Here is a 17,318-nt window from a genome sequence, read left to right as displayed (position 1 = left end):
ATGATTAAAGTTTATGGCTTGAGTAAGAAGAAGTCAGAGGGACCATTTCCCAGTGTTCTTTTTATGAGGTTTTTTAAAGGAAAAATATTTTTCACTGACAGGCCTTTCTAATGATTGAATACACTGTGAGTTCTGTATTTGCAAGAAGGCCTAGAGGAACACACTTTTATTTTCTGCTGGAAGACTGCAGTCTTTAGCACTCTCAATATTAAGATCATTGGAGTCAGGGTTCCCTGCTGATGTTACTAAAATGAACTTTAATCAATCTTGAAAAAAGACTTTAATAACCTGAATTATGGCCCCCAGTGCTAGATCTTTGATAGGAGAGTGAGCCTGGCAGTATTGATTTTCTCATGCTCAGCATTTCTTCAGATATTTTTGCCACTTGTTAGCAATGTATATTTTAATAAAATGTTGATTTATGAAGTGCCTTTTCCCAGCAATCTTTCTATGTTTAAGTGGAACATTTTTACATCATTCACATATATTTTTCCTCGTTTTGAAGAAAATGCATCTTTTGAGGAAGATTCTGGATTCCAAACCTAATCTGAAAACGGAACCTTCCTTCCCTCTCTAATTATGACATAGCTCTGGTCAGTCCCACCAGATGGGGAAGATGAGGCAGAAAGTAGCATGGATAGTCAACCAATTTTGTTCCTTCATTTTCACTTTTTTTGTGAGGAGGCAAATGCGTCTTTTGACTCAATATGGCATTTTAAGTCCTGGCCTGTATGTTTAGAAGAACTTAGAGTTGGTTTTAGTAAAACAGCCTGGAGAGGTTTAGAGAATTCAGAGCCTTCCTGAGAGAACTGCAAATATCTGAAAGTGGCTGTCTTCATTTTTGGCCAGGAAATCTGATGGGGAGTGCACAGGAGCAGTTTACTGTTCATATGTGAAGAAAGATGGGAGCAGGGGAAGCTGAAACTAATAACGTCGCTAATATTTCTCTAGGTTTGTGTTATAACAATGCAAATCACAGCAAAGTCCACAGGTGGCATCTTGTATGTGGCCTGCAGCCTTCTGACCTCCTCCTGAAAGGTGACCTTTTGGTTTGATAGGTTGGCTCTCCATGAGTAAGTCGTTATTGAGCAGACCACTAATGCTTCTCCACAGCACTATGGCTGTACCTTTATAGGGACTGCTAAATGATGTGGTATGTACCACAGAGACCACTGTCCACAGGAAAGTGCTGTCAAAGAGTGAGCGGGGGTTAACCACAAAATATTTACCCTTTTAGTGTGCACTGAAAAAAAAAACATAGCTGAAAACAGGATTTTCCTTTAGTGCTCTTTGTGCATTGTGGTTTTACATCGGGTGCAGAAAAGGTTCTGTACAGCGTTGATTCTCCAAAGCAGATGGCAAACAATGATTAACCAGTTCCTTCCAACTGCTCACTAATGAGCAGAAACCAAGTTGAACTAGTTATTTGTATTGAATTAAGCTTAAAAATAATCATGTAATTATGAGCATAAATATTCTCATCTAAACCTAAACTTTCCCAGAATAGCGCACTTGGGGCTGGATGTCTTTCTTCGAGCTTATTTCTAGTGGCAGAGGATATAAAAAAGTAAATGATAGTAGAATATGATTATAGTTCTTAATGTAATTTAAAATTATCCCATTGTAAGTGAAATACTGATGCACAAGGGCAGGACCTCTGAACTACGTGCATTTACAAGCCTGTCCTGCGCGAAAGTAAGTGTCTTTGTATGCTGCTGTTGAGACTTGCTATCTTGTCTAAAGCTTCTTTAAGATTTGAGTGGAAGCACTGCTCTAGCAGTAGTATCAAGGATTTTAGATTTATGGCATTAAGAGCTAATGGGAAGCGCATTTGCTCTACATTCACATTCCTAAGCAGTTTTACTCATGGCACTTCAAGGCCAAGTGAGGCCTACGATAGATGAGCTTTCAAATTAAAAAAAAAAAAAGAAAAAAAAAAAGTTTTAATACTGATAATTTGAGAAATGGTGTATATACTGCCATCAGTGAGATGCTAACGAAACAGGCTGGGGGCCAACTGCATAGGAAGCAGCTCTGTAGAAAAGGATCTGGGGGTCCTGGTGCACAAGCTGACGTCAGCCAGCCGTGTGCCCTTCCAGCAAAGAGCCAACTGCATCCAGGGCTGCATTAGCAAAACTACAGCCAGCAGCTCTAGAGGAGCGATCCTCCCCTCTTTATAGCACTTGTGAGACTGCGTTTAGAGCATTGTGTCCAGTTTTGGGCACCCCAGCACAAGAAAGATACTGCCGTACCGGCATGAGCCCAGTGGGGGGCCACCAATCTAGGCAGGGCTGGAGCACGTGGTAAGTGAGGAGAAGCTGAGAGAGCTGGGTCTGTCCGGGCTGGAAAAAGAAAGGCAAAAGGCAGACCTTCTTGCTGTCTGCAGCTACAGGATTGCAGGGTAAGGAGAAGATGGAGCTTGACTCTGCTCACAGGTGCACAGCAGTAGAACGCGGGCCAACAGCCACAAGTTGGAACATGAGAAATTCCAGTCAGAGACAAGGAAAATCTTTTTACCGAAGAATGGTCAAACACTGGGACAGGTGCCCAGAGAGGTTGTGGGTTCTCTATCCTTGGAGGTGTCCAAGATTCAGTTGGATATGTGCCTGAGCAACCTGATCTAATTAGACCTGCTTTGAGCAGGAGGTTGGACTAGATGCTTCCAGAGGTCCTTCCAACCTGAATTACTCTGTGGTTCTTGGATGCTATCAAAACAAGGACTAAAACAAGAATGATATTGCAGACTTGGACCACGGGAAGATCAAAAAGGAACAACTAGTTGAAAATCAGTGGGATTAATAGTATTGTACCTCTGATCAATTCACCTTCTGGCATCAAAAGAGTCAGGGGTTTATGTAATGAATAGTTACCTCAGCAGTTCTTCTGTATGGTTCTGCCTAAAATGAAATCACAGCTTCACTGATGTCAGATAAAATTCTCATTGACTTCATGAGGCTCTGAATTCTGTCAGCTTAAATGGAGATCGTAGGAGGGTTCTTTACAGTCAGATAACAGTTTTAGTGTGGGGAGAACTTCAGAGAATAGTTTTGTTTTTCTGAAAGTATGTTTCGCAACTACCAGATTCCTTTAGCATATACAGATAAAGTTATGCTAGTATTGGAAGCAAAAAACCAGTACTTCTCTCTCAGCTTTGTACCTGTGTTCCTGTAAGCACAAGTATTTAAATGAATTGCTCAAAAAAGGAGGGAAAATTGGAGGGAAGGAAAGCTTCCTTCCTGTAATCCCCAAGTTAGAAAGTATTTCAAAGCTTTGGAAACTGTTGGCCAGCTCTGACATTTAGAAAGTACATCTTATAAAGAAAGACTATGTAAAAAGTCCAAACCTTATCATGTGAGCTTAATTACACTCTGAAAATGCTTGCTTTTTACAACTGTGATAAAACATATAAAATGCAGTATAAACATACAGTGCAGTATTAGGTCATATGTTCCTTCACTGCATTTCTGAAAAGGGGGAAGGGTTTTTAACATTGCTTAGGCTGGCTTTATGAAATGGCACTTGTCAGCAGAGTGTATATAGCCCTGTTACTACTGTTACATTTCTATGATAAAAAATGTCCAGGGTACGTTTCCTCCTCTTATCTAACCGGCCTATTCTACTTTATAATGTTGCATATACTATTGATTACAGTATTTTTAATTGTGTGGATTATGTGTGAGTACAGATAATGATAAATTCACACTGGAGTCTACTTGGCCCGTAAAAATTTTATGCAACTCTGAGGAAAAGTTACTGTTATTAAAGAACCATTTTGGAAACAAAAAGTGCCTGTTTTAACAGCCCAACCTTGATCCTTTAATGCAGTCAGTGTTTTGGATGAGTGCAGGTGTACATGTAATTATGAATTTAGAATGGTCCAGGAATATTTAAGAACAAAAATACCTCAAATGTAGAGGTTAATTTCTTGTGAATAACAGCTACAGAACGATTTGATGATTTTCTACCCTCACGTTCATAATATACCCTTCCATAAGAACAGTCTGGATCTAAGGAGTGTCTATCAGCATGTTATTGCCAAGTCCAATGTTTGGCATTTGTTGTGATTTTATAGTAATATTAATAATATTTTTTGTTTCTTTTCCTCATACATTTTAGCCTTCAGAACTTGTTTTCTTTGCAGCATTTTCCCTGTAGTCATGAGGAATTTTTACATATTTGTAGAGAATCTGACATAATACATTAGTCCAGTAGCTGGAGCATTAAAAAGCAAGAAACATCAGACTTGCGATTCTGAGAACTGGTAATACTGCTTTTAGGGTTTAGTAAGATTTTTTTTTAATGGAACATTTATATGCTTGTATGTGAATCCATTACATGACATACACCGTGGTTAGCAACAGCTTTTGTGTATCATGGCTCAGGTTCCCATACACTCCTGACAGTATGTATATTCATGAGATTCATGACATTTTCCTGCATCTGCTCTTATAACAAATTTCGTTTCAAAACAGCACTTCATTGATGTAGTACACTGACACATTTTACGTATAATTGCCTTTCATCTGGTTGTATGATTATTTTGTGACACCTAGTGGATAAATTGATAGTAGTGCCGATTTGAATTTCCTCATTTTTTTAGATTCTTTTGATAGACATTCTGGCCTGGAAACTCAATTCACATAACAAACACATACCCTCTTGCTTTCTTAGTTTCTCTCTCTCTCCTTTTTTTTTTCTCTTTAGCTTTGCTAATGGAATAACTTGCTCATAGCTAGGTGAACAAATACCCAACACCAGTCTTGAGGAAATTCCAAGAGTCTCAAAATAATACAAGGTAGTAAACATTTGAAAATTTCATTATATTGTTTAGTCAGGTTCCCTACAAGTGCAGCATGTGATCTTCACATGTCAACTTTTTCTACTGTATCAACTTTTCTGTGGTGTGCTTCAAACATGCAATTCCCTTAGGGATTGACTATACACTACATAAAGTTATAAAAGGTTTCAAAAAAGTACTTATACTTATTATCCTATGAGGAATCTTAGAAATTCCCGTTCCTTTACTGTTCTTAGAGAGTGAAATCTGATAAATAATTAAAATATTATTCTATACACACAAGAATGTTTTCAGAATATTTACATCAAGAAACAGAGTCTAGAAATGCCTTAAATGCATGACCTACTTTCACAACTAAGATATATCTTGTGAAGTATATCTTAATTTACATGTCATGGATTCTGTGCCTAAAGCTCAATTCAAAGTCATTTCTCCTACAGGAAAATGTTGAAATACTGTCCAGTATGTTTGCTGTAAATGCTGTGAGACAGAAAAGTAGGTATTTTTATATGACTCTATTTTTTATGTTGATAAGGGGAGGGGAATTAATTATTTCAGTTGCACCAAGTCTGTTCGCTGTATTGCTGGGCTGATACTATTAGTGTGCGTGTTTCTATCTTCAGAGGAAGTATAATATGCTCCTTGCCCGACAGATTTTAATTTCTGAAATCTTCCGTCATCCCAGAGCAGGCGCAGAACAATAGCTTACATGATAGCTAAGATAAGATTTTAGTAGTTTTTAAATAGGAGCTAAAAGGAACTGTAAGGCACATGAATTTGGAGATAAGAGGTTATGTATTTTTCATATGTGGGGAATTGGAATGGAGTTGTGCAGAGGACATAAAGAAATTGATTTTAAAGACCGTCTTCAAGATTTTAGGTTTCAGCTTGTCACTCTTCAGAGAAAATGTGTTGCATATTTCCACTCCCAAGAGGCTTCAGAATCAGAAAATGTAATACGAAACTGTGTCTTTAATACCGACTGACGAGGCGCTCTTTTCCTGTGCTCTTCCTAGTCGCTCATCCTAACAGTTCTCTTGTGACTTTCATTTATGTAAAATTAGGGCCTGTAGCAACAGCGTCATGAATAATGGACACAAAGAGTCTAAGACACCATCCAGCTCAGGCAAAGGTCTGCTCGCTCGCTACCACCTGAAGCCCCGCTTTAAGTCCGTGAATGAACGTTTAACCAGCGAAAGCTTTAGTCTCAGGTGAAAAGACTTACACTAGAGTAAATCTATGGAGAAGCCCCGGTCACCTGCGAAAACAAAAGATCGTACAGAGGGAGCTGGGACGGGCAGCACGGCGTGTCCGCCCACCCGAGCTCGTCGCCGCAGCTCAGGAGGAGCGCTCCCTGTCACCGCCCCGCGCGCCCCCGGCACTCCGAAAGCCTTCGCCCTCCTCGGCGCGCGGGTGGAAATGCTCAAATCGGGCTCTGGTGGTGAAAACGGCCATTTTCAGTGGTTGCCCCCCTCGCTTTTTTTAGGCTTGTGCTGTGTAAACCCGGTCTGGGACTCGGACTGGGCTTTGCGTTGGATGGCTAATGAGGCTGGTAATCTCATTAGCTCATGCAGCGAGTGTGTGTATAAGCCTTCTTTTCGGTGTCTTTGTTGTGCCCGCAGCACGGAGCGCTCCGAACGGAAAATAACCGATCGGAGCAGAGGCAAAGCAATCGTGACAAAAGCACACGTGTATCTATTTTCTAATCATAACGCAACTCGAGGCGGTATCGAAGGGTGGCAACAAAGCTGTTGCTGTGCACAGAGATCATCTGCCGGTAACCAAAAAAACCCAAAACCCGACCCCAGCAGCCCAAAGGAAAACGGGATCTCGGTAATTAGCCGTGTCGCTGGTCCCCGGGAGTCAGGGGACGGAGGGCGGGGGGTGGAGCGCGGAGGCAGGGCCCCCCCGGCCGCGCTGGGCAGAGGCCTCTGCTGCGGGGCGTCCCTCGGCCGGCGGAGGCCCCTGGCTGCCGGCTGGTGGGCCGAGGCCTGGCGGGGCCTGAGAGCCTCCGGCGGGGCCGGCGGCAGCGCTCGCTCTCGCGGAAGGGCTTTTTTGAGCGGGCCCGTAGGCTCCCTCGCTGCCGCCCCCCCTCGCCCCCCCCAGGGTAACCAGAAATAAACAGCCCGCTGCGGTTCTGGTTCGCGAGGCCTGTGCGCGTGTTTTCCCCCTCTTAACGTACGAAAACTCCCAGGCTTCTGCTTCGTGACCGCCAGGCTGAACCGAGCCTGGTGGCTTGAGCCGAAGTACGGTCCAGACCTCAGAACGCCGTTCTAAAACGGAAATGAATTTTAAGCTTTTAACAATGTTTTAAAACAAGCGTCCGACGTAGGTTGGTGATTTTATGCCGGCTTTTCGTATAATGCTATGAACGATTTTGAATGCTACAGGTCTAAAGCGATCGTGACGAATGTAACAGTTTGTAAAGGACGGATTTCGCTTGTCTGCCGTAATACAAAGCTTATTCTTCATTAGCACTCGAGTAACTTTGTCCTGTTTGTGGTGATTGCAAATCTAAGTGTGCGTTGATATAAATACAGAATTTTAGGCTAAATCCATGTAACGCTGGGTTATGCAGACGCTTGGTCTAATTCTGGATCCCAGACTACTCATTTCCTCGCTCCTACTTGTCAGCTGCTTGGTCTCACTAAAGGCTAAAATTTAGAATGAAAGCCTTATGGGGCAAAGGGCAGAAGACATTTTTCTACCAACTAGAATTATTGGCACAGCTGCATTTCTGCAAAATGAATTTTAGTTTCTTGTTGAGGCTTAGAACATACCCTGACAGACATTCCCTCTTGGTGCTTAATTAAGTTAGGACTTGCACATACATGCATGTCTTTTAAAAAGGAAAACCATTTCCAAGGATTTAAATCCATTCCAGAGCGAAAATTCCATTTTCCAAAAAAGGAATTTGTGGGTTGAGATAGGAGATGGCAGGTTTTAAAAAGGTGTCAGATGAATATTGTTTTCACGATCTTGTAACTCTGGTTAATGTTATTTTCCTAGCTTACATAAGGAACTGAAATAAGTAATACTTTCTATCAGTGGTATCACTGATAGGGTAGGTGTGACACTGGATGAATTGCACATATTAAAAAGCCAAATCTGGTTGACTTAAAAGTCAAATGGCTTATTTAAGATTATCTGTGTAGTAAGGGGTTTTTCCATCCAAAATTGCTTAAAAAACATTACTCAAATAATTGCTTGTGGGACTGCTGAGTGTTTAGCTAGAGAGACTGGAAGACTGAGATCCTGACTGTTCTCTGCATCAGTGAGTGTGCCAAGTTGCATTTTTTATTTTCACGGGGCTTGAGGGGAAGTGGGAAAGACACAGTTTTGAAGATTTGGACATCACATATCCAATCAAAGATACAGGTGCTCAATTTACGTGTCCAATTTTGTGTTCAAAGTTGTTAAGCAAATCCAGGTAATGTCAGCTGAGTTACGCAAGTTCAGCTCTTCCAAAAATAAGGTCCAATGTTCAACATCCTAAAATAAGCAAATGTTTAGGGTGGGGTGTCATTAATATTTCATTTTTGTGTCATCTGCATGAATACAATCTGCATTAGAGCGTGGAGATAAATTATGAATGTTTAGGAAATGCTTATTGTAAGAAAGGTGTTATATGCCCCTTTTATTCTTAGCTATCTCTGACAGGAGAAAATAAAACTGACACATTTTCTTAGCTCTTTTCTTAACAAGAAACAATCTCTAATTTGTCACAGCTTCGTCTCCTTTTACTGCAGACACTCACCTCCCAGATAATCCAGCCGTTGCTTTTTTGCTTTTAGGCATGGTAAGATACCAAGAGTACCCGTAACATTTGTTTTTCGTAAGACGTACCTCACTTGCCCCCGGTGGCTTTGCCATCTTCACACAGGTTTCATCTCCCCAGGACGCTGGCCTCACCCTGATTTCTGGGCACTTGGATCTGGTAATCGTCATTTCTGCCACGGAGAGCTCAGAAACGCAGCCCAGCGTGAGTCCCTTGCTGCTGCTGCTGCTGCTGCTGCTCTCGCAGCCATCCGTGTCATGCCTGGCAGCCATCTTAGACCTGGGCAGAAAGCCCATCGGGGTGAACACAGCAACTCGGCCGGGAAGTAAGTAGACGGAAAGATTATGCTAGGAAAACACGGAAGATAAATATTTAAGTCCTACAAAACAAGTAGCTCGTAATACACTGAACAGTTCTGCATTCCTTTTGGAGTTTATTTTAAAAAAATGTATCTCCTTAAATATTTATTTGCTTAAGAATACAAGTGCAACATCCAGAGCAGCCAGTGATTAACACGGGTTTAATTTCTCTTTTTGTGGAAGCTTTGAGAGATTCTGAGTGTTTTCATCATTCTCTTGAATACTAGCTTTTAGGGTTTTTAGCGTTCAGAGTATCACATAAGCAAAACTCAGAAATAAATGCAATAGAAAAACAAAAATTTTGTCAGTGTAGGTACTGCAGTTTGCTTAAGCAGAAGACATGATCCCACATCCAAGAAAAATCAGGTGTTGTTTTGATGGGGAACTGTCTTTTTCCTAATACATTCCATTTTGAAGCATCTGTTTAACATTCAAAGTATTTTACAACAGTAAGGCTATGAAATGCCTGACATGTATGTATAGAACGTGTCTGTGAAGGTGCAGAACGCCTTTCGTGTATCCCCTGCTCCTTGTCTTTACTACTAGTCAGATCTCTATACACCCATTCAGTAGGTTAAAGCAGCTATCATTAAGCATGTCCCATTTTTTGATACCGTTGTAAACCTTTTCTGAAACATGCTATGTGAGCAGTCATTTCTATGGAGGAATTTTCTTGACTTCAGCATGAGTCCACATGAGTAAGGAACCTCCTGTGCAGGTCTGGGCTGGTAGTCAGGCTACAGTATGTGAGATGGAATTATTTAAGCTAACATATTTGTCTTTTGCCTTCCCCCCCCACCCCACCCTGTACATAAAACATTGAGGTTTTAGAAACATACATAAATTATTGCAGAGTTCAGAGACATTTAGCCAGAGTTCTGACTCATTTCACAGCTGCTCCTTTTTCCCAAATATTTGCAAACAGCTAGATAATGACAATGGTTTCAGTGAATATGTAAAATTATTTATTAAATAAAACCATGTCACAGTACCTATGATGTTCTGTGTAATAAAGAAAGTAGACAGAGGTGAACAAAAATTATATAACTGATTTTAATAAAATTACTGCTCAATGCAAATAGTTATTGGCTCCTAAATTCTTTTCTGATGTGTAAGCATACTAAGGATCCAGAAGATGCCTTTAACTTCCGTGCCTCATAATTTGTGCTGTATTGGATCACTAGGACTTTCTTCAAAGCCGCTGAGGCCAAGTGAAGGTGTACTGTTGATTTCAACAGTGTGTGAATTGCTCCCCTTCTTAAAGTCTCCTGATGACTTTGAGGAAAATGTTTACATACAAAACTGTGAATAGGGTTTTTAGAAACCAGAACAGCACACCTGAACTATAGCACCAAGTAACCTCACTGATGTGCAAACATCACGACCAAAGTTGATCACCCGTTTGGACATTATCACAAAGGTAGAGAATGATAAATTTGATCTCCTAGTTACAGCCTGGCTATACTAATGCCTAGTTAAAGATACTAAAAAATTAGTTTACACAAGCTAATGTTCTTCTGTAGCCAGCTGAGAAAGACAAACACTTTTACAGAGAACTGTCTAGAGCAGGAGCCTAACTGAATCAGATTTTAGAAAAACCTGTGCATCTCCATTGGAGATGGTAGGAGGCTGTGGAGGCTCGGTCCTGTGAGTATTTTGCATTGTGCCTGCCTGAAGTTCCGGGAGAATCTGTCCTGTGTTATTAAATTACAGTAAAGTTTCACGACTTGGGAAAGAGCTGTTGTTTGCCATTTTAGAAACAGCTGTATTTAAGTAATGGGTAAAATCACGATATACGTCATACTTAACAGGAGTCACGAAATCTGTGTTTATAGAATACTTTTTACTTCTTGAAGGATGCAAGCTATACAAAGGCAGTGTGTCGTTGTTATATTTAGTTAAAAATGTATTTTAAAATAGTGTGTGTGAAGTTTGTCATACATAGATCCCAGGAAACTGAATCCTTCCCTCCACCAAATAATTTCTCTCTGAAATCTCTAGGAAAGTTTCTTGCCGTGGTACTGCTCTGTCACAGCCCTGCCCTGAAAGAATGATGTGGCAGTTCAGTTTCCTGCCAGGGCCTGATCCAGGTCCTGTTGAATTCAGTCAGAAAGCCTCCTTTGGCTGCAGCCGTAGCAGATCCTCAGCCACTTACTCTACAAACACTCTTGCCAGCAAACTTTTGTGACATTTTTAATAGTGAGTCAGTAGTCTGTAGGAGCAGAGCGGTGACTGTGCACCACTTTGGAAGCCAGAAGATAATCATGATATGGAGGGATGTTGGAAACCGCTGATCTAGCCTGCATCCAGATCCTCCCCCTTGCTGGGGAATATCCCTACCTTGTCGCCAGCCAGCGAGCCATCTCTTTCCCTGGTGTAATCATGGTGCAATACCTAGAGCCCACCCCCGGGGCATTTACCTTCCTCCTGGGAACCCGGTGAGGTTTTGCATTTGTAAATCATCCTGAGGTTTTGGGTGGAAGGTGCTCTGAAATTGCAAAATGCTTGTTCTGTGTTGTCCTGGAGTCTGTTAATTAGTAAGGTTTTTAATTATATAACAACCCTACTTTAAGACTGTCCTCTTTCCTGTTACATCATAGAAATAGCAGACTTGGCCCTGTGCCTTTTTAAAAGTGACGCTGAGGTATTTATTAACATCAGTTCCAAGACACTTTTCAGTGAGCAGTGAGAGTTGGAATATGGAAATGTCATATTTTTCCTAGTATTAAACAGTTGTTAAACTAGAAACATAACTCTTGCCAGATAGTTATTTTGTATGCATGTCTTCTTCATAGAAAGAAAACAGACATGCATTTTTCTTTCATGAAGTATTTTAAAGTTCATCCTTGTTTGGTGATCTAGTCAATTAATGTAAGTTTATGAGCAGCTTGTGAGAGCAGAAGATTAATTAATTTTAGGTATTGGATAAAGCCCATTCTTTTCCATTTTTGTCTGCTAATGAGTACTACTAATACCCATAATAACAGATCTTATAGAAAATAGTATTGCACAAAGTTTATGGTCCTTTACAAATAATCATCTCAATATCTTTGTGAATTAACAAACTACTCCTACTTTTGTGGTAAAATGTACATTAAGGTAACATTATATCAGAACTGCACGTAGAGAAAAGAAGCTTTAACATTGTTACCATCGTAGAAAGTAAGAGAATCCTTTTGAAATGGTTAATAAAAGCTTACCATTTTTTCAACAAGGGTGAACATTTTCCAATCTCCCACCTAGCACGGCACCTAAAAGTGGAAGTGAAGTTAAGATGTATTAAAGATAGGCAGGCAATGTAAATCCCTAGAACATATTCAGGCTTTCCAAAATGTTGCCATTATTTGGATCTGTATTTTCACTTCTGTCTCTTAGAGTCACTGGAATCAGCTGTAAGTGTAGGTTCTTCAGCCAAAATTTCCAGTTGTTGGAGGTGTTTGAGTCTGTGGGGTAATTTGGGCTTTTCACTACTGTGAGAGCATCCTTTTAATGGCAGACCGGTCCTTTTAACTGTTTTCACTGGACCATCCAGCATAAGGAGTTGCTACACTGAAAGGTTATATTGTTTTTATTCTTCCACTATAAAGCAAATGCTTATACAAAAGTCTCACTTTGAAGTAAATCACACAATACCCAGCTTTCCTCCAATTATGTTATGTAACGCTGTTATATTTGTATAAGCATAGGGTTTATTTTACACTGAAGGACCTTTCTGTGAGGTGACTGCACAAGACACAGGTACCCACCCAGTGTTATTAAAATTCACTGACGTCTGCACAGAATTTTAGCCAAAGCTCCAATACAAATTCTTGGCTCTTAGGAAAAATACTGAGATCTCTGACCGCACGCATAAAGAATATGTTTGTTTTTAAATATTTTGTCTAAAAAGCAGAGGTACAGGGTAGGGTATTTTTCAGAGGATTATTCAGACAGTAATTGACCTTGCCAAAAAGCTGGCACTCAGAAAATGCAGATATTTAAAACCCTTAAGTACATAGAGAAAACTATCATGCTTTCGGCTGCAGAGCTTTCCAAATGGGTTTCTTTGATGGTGGTTAGAGAGCAGCTTCTGCTACCAGTTTTTACCAGTTTACATTAATGAGATGTTGAAATCTCTCACGCTATTCCTTCTGTATAGTATACAAAGAATATTTTAATGTATATCTTTTTTGGCCTACAAGGGCATTGATGTTAGAATACGTGAAATCTGTACAGTATTTCCTCCAATACAGTGGTCTCAGAATGGACAGAGTTGCACCATTCCTGTTTTGTGCAACAAATATTCACTATGTACAGCTCACAGCAGCCGGTAACCTCTTTCTACATGTGGTCCCAGTCCAGTACAGTGAAATTATCTTTGAAGTTGATGGTGTAACATTGCCTTTTATAGATTAACACATTGATATCTAATTTGGTCAGACATTTGCATTCTCCTTCCTTCTCTGCTTCCTTTAGAAGTGTGTTTGCTTCTCGAAGGTGAGGTAGCTGACATGTCTCTCTGCCTGTCTCTGCAATGCTCTTAACATTTAAGTCAATCTCAAAAAATACCTTTTTTTTTTTCACTACGCTTTGTCTCTTGCCTGTGTCTTTCAAATTGGGGGTCCCCATGGACCATGGTGTAATTGTGGTAGTAACAACGGAATGAGAAAGCTGGTGCTGTGCATGGTTCTCCTTGAGAAAATGTACAGAGAAGCTGCTCTGCTTTTGTGTGTGCTCTCACTCACCTTATAATTGTTTTGGTATGCGGTGAAATGAAATTGATCTGTATGTGTTTTCTCCTGCTCCTCTCTTTTTAGGTCCCCATATCAATTATGCTGAAAACAGTGGCAGATCACTTCAGTTACCCTGAAATGTGACCTACTGCCTTTGGGGTGACATCTGCTTTATAGTGGAACATCGCTTCAGTTTATCTGTGTGTGGCTGATGTATGTATCATTTATTGTTTTCTTTAGTTAACAGTTAACAAAAAGGAAGTGAGCTGATTAAGTTGGGGTATTTGCTTTAAAAGTTTGCTTATTTATTAAAGCAGTATTTATATTACAGTATGGACTGGTATCTCAGTTATTTCCACTTCTTTAGATCTGCCCTGAACGAGAAGTGTTGTGGTCCATCAAACCAGGTGGTGGGGAATAACAATCCCCTCAAACTCTAGCATAAGTGTGAGGTTAGAGTAGATTATACTAGTGGCAATTTTGTCAGTCATATTAACCAAAGTCTGTGTAGTACGGTAGGGTATGTTTAGTTTGGCCATTGATTCAGAGCTGGGTTACTGTTCATTGAGGAGTAGCATATTGTTTAAGTAGGGCATAACATTTCCTCACAGTCTTGACAAATTCTTTGTTCAGTCTTACAGATTTTCCCATGCAGAACTTGGGAAATTCAGTTTGAGAAACTCGGCTCTTCCCCGTTAGGATAATAGAAGAATATCTAGAAGCATGTTAAACAGTCCCTCTAAGTCAGCATCCACTCTCTAAGTCGTAGCGATGCCTTTCTTGAAGTGACAAAACTGGTTTGATAAGATGCAGTCATGTCAGAGCTGGAAGTACAAAAGTGCATTTATTAAAAATGAATGTTGTATCCTCTTTCCCCTTGTGTATCTTGTCACTGACATGACTTCACAAGTTGCAAATCTATTAAACGTTTCAAACATGAAACTAGAGCTCATTAAGCAAAATGTCAACTGGTATATAGCAAACTGTTTCAGACTCAAGAGTGTTAATATTTGTCTCCAGAGTTTTTTGTCTTCTAGGTTGTCACAAAGCAATCCAGCTGTCTGGGAATACAGCTTGTGTTTCATCTGATCAGAGTCTGACTGTCCTTTGGGGTGAGGTAGTAGGTTGTATAGTTTTAGGGTTATGCCCTGCCTGTCAGATAACTATACAATCTACTGTCTTTCCTGAAGTGGCTGTGATATCATCGCTGGATGTGTCTTCAAAAGACAAAGCAAATATTTTTCAACTGTAACATTCTCTGGCTCTGTCTACATGTTGGATTTGGTTCTTGTAGCAGGGTTATGGAAGTACACAAATGCCATTACAGTGTTTAGATTCCTGTATTTCCCATTCAGGTTCAAAAGCAATTTCCTTTTTGTCATTTTCTCAGAGAGGGTGGGGTGTAAGTGACAGGGCACAGAGGTACCACCCAGTCTGCAATGGGCTTGCTCACGCTCAGCTTTCTCGGACTGCCATGGGAGTGGCCGTCTGGAAACAGCTGACCCATTTCTCCATTACTTTGTGGCATTTGTGTTCATATTCACCGGAAACTGCCACTTTTGATTCAGCAGCTATTTAAATCCACTTTGCATAGGCTGTTTGAGAAACTACGAAGTGATGAGTTGGACAAAAAACAAAGAGGATGTCATCCAGTTGCTCGTGTTCTGCCCTGGAACGGGTAAATGCTTGAGCCCTAAATAAAGAGGTTTGTTTAAGCATTTTTTGTATGCTGATTTAAGTTGCTTTTTTATTACATAATGCTAATTTGGGAGGGACAGTGCTTGCCAGTACGGTTCTTACGTCTCTGGAGTCACCCCACCAATTCTGAGTGACTTCCAAGTAGAATTGTGAGGAAGGGCCGACAGGACATAATTACGGTCTTTTTAAGGCTAAGAAATATGTGGGCTAGAAATTGCTAAGGGAATCTTACTTGCAAATGATGAAATGTTAGTTTCCTTCAGAAGATGCGCCTTCATGCTCTAACAGGATGAGGTAGTAGGTTGTGTGGTTTCAGGGTAGTGATTTTGCCCCAATCAGGAGATAACTATACAACCTACTGCCTTCCCTGATAAGCAGCATAACAACATCAGTGTCTTAATTCACAGAAAAACAAAAGCTAAAATGTACTTCTGAGACCAGCAAAGTAAGTCTAGATACAATTGTTGTTATCCTGTCCCTAATAGCTCTAAATTTAGTGTCTCGCATTATTTTTAATAACTGCCTGCAAAACAATCATCTTTTTCAAAGTCTTTATCATGAAAAAGTGAATTAAAGAAGTTTTGCTTATTTCAAAGTTTGTCTGTTCTTGATCTGTTTTGTTTCTGGTTCATTTGAGTGGAATGAAGTTAACATGGGAAATGATTCCAAAAATGCTGTGAACTTGCATTCGAGATGTTCATATTTCCTTGACATCTAAGTTTTGAGTGCAACAAATTTTACTCGCAATGCACTGTTTTTGTTCAACCTTACCTCCCCCTCGGGAATCTTCCAGTGTTTTACTAATAATACCAGATTAAGTCACACAACATTCTTCAGCAGGTCAGCTTTTTATTGTAAATAAAAAGCTGTAACAATGAAAATCAAGGACCAGATTATAAAAGCAAAAACAGGCACTGATTTGGTCCCTCATTTTCCCCTACCAGGCTCATTTCATGACATTTAAATGCCCCCAGAAGAGAATTCTCTGCTATCTAAAAGGCACAAATTGCATCTGGAATACCATGGACAGAAAATGTTAGGTCCATTAAAGACATTTTGAGAATACAAACTATAGAATCTTACACCAAAAAACTGTGGAAGAAAGGGACTATGACAACAAGGTGCTGGATTTGGTTGTAGACATAGAATTTGTTCTCCCATGTGCAAAATATAGCAGGAAATAGGAATCCTGCAAACCTTAAGGTTACCTTAAGACCAAAGGTATCAGCCTGGTTATGTATAACCATTTGTATATATTTTGATTATACAGCATCTCATTACTGTAGACTGGAGTGAAAATTGAAGTTAGTCGTAATCCTCTATTCCTGTCTCACATGCTACACAAAAGAAAGCCTTGCTCGTGTAAAAAGCATTACCCTCATATCTGTAGGTATGAAAAAACTGATGTTATATTCGACAGCAAAACTGGGTATTTAATTGCTTCTCTGGTCCAAAAATATCACACGTATCTGGACTCAGATGGTATTTGAGGTCATTCAACACCTCAAAACAGGGCCTTTTGTTAATACCTTTAATGAAAGGTTAGGAACGTTATTTGACTCGTGTTCATAGGGATAAAGGCCATTGGTACAAGAGGAAAAATTGCTGCGTGTCTGAAAAACAGGACAATAGGCGATACTGTGGCTGGTTTTAATCTTCTCTTTTCTTCTTGCTGTTTAAAGAGGATCTCTTAATTTAAAACTGCTGTAAGGATACTTACCATGCTGGCCATGTTCAAGGGCTGTGGGACATGCATTGCAGATTCTGAACTCTCTTTCTTCTGCTGAAAATGCAGACTCAGAGCTGCAGTGTAAACATCTTGGATGAGTGTGAGTAGTGATTGCACTGTGTGTAGCTTAAAACATGCTGCTTCTCTCCAGGATACAAAATTGGCTGGAAATTTCTAGCTTAGTCTTACATTCAGTAAATACATAGCAAACGTTCTGTATGGGAGAAAGGGGTGAACAGAGGGA

General features: G+C 40.2%; 1 protein-coding gene across 1 annotated transcript; it reads right to left on the bottom strand.

Moving 5' to 3' along the window:
- Nucleotides 1-6,504: 6,504 nt before the first annotated feature.
- Nucleotides 6,505-17,318, bottom strand: LOC115352788. Its single transcript, XM_041118212.1, has 4 exons — nucleotides 17,066-17,318; nucleotides 12,136-12,186; nucleotides 8,645-8,923; nucleotides 6,505-7,071 (listed from the first exon to the last, which is right to left on the bottom strand). Exons 2-4 carry the CDS (start codon nucleotides 12,157-12,159, stop codon nucleotides 6,505-6,507), a joined length of 870 nt encoding a protein of 289 aa, XP_040974146.1. The 5' UTR covers nucleotides 12,160-12,186; nucleotides 17,066-17,318.

This window comes from Aquila chrysaetos, chromosome 17 (genome assembly GCF_900496995.4).
Source record: "Aquila chrysaetos chrysaetos chromosome 17, bAquChr1.4, whole genome shotgun sequence".
Lineage (NCBI taxonomy): Eukaryota > Metazoa > Chordata > Aves > Accipitriformes > Accipitridae > Aquila > Aquila chrysaetos.
This window is presented reverse-complemented; position numbering and strand designations above follow the sequence as displayed.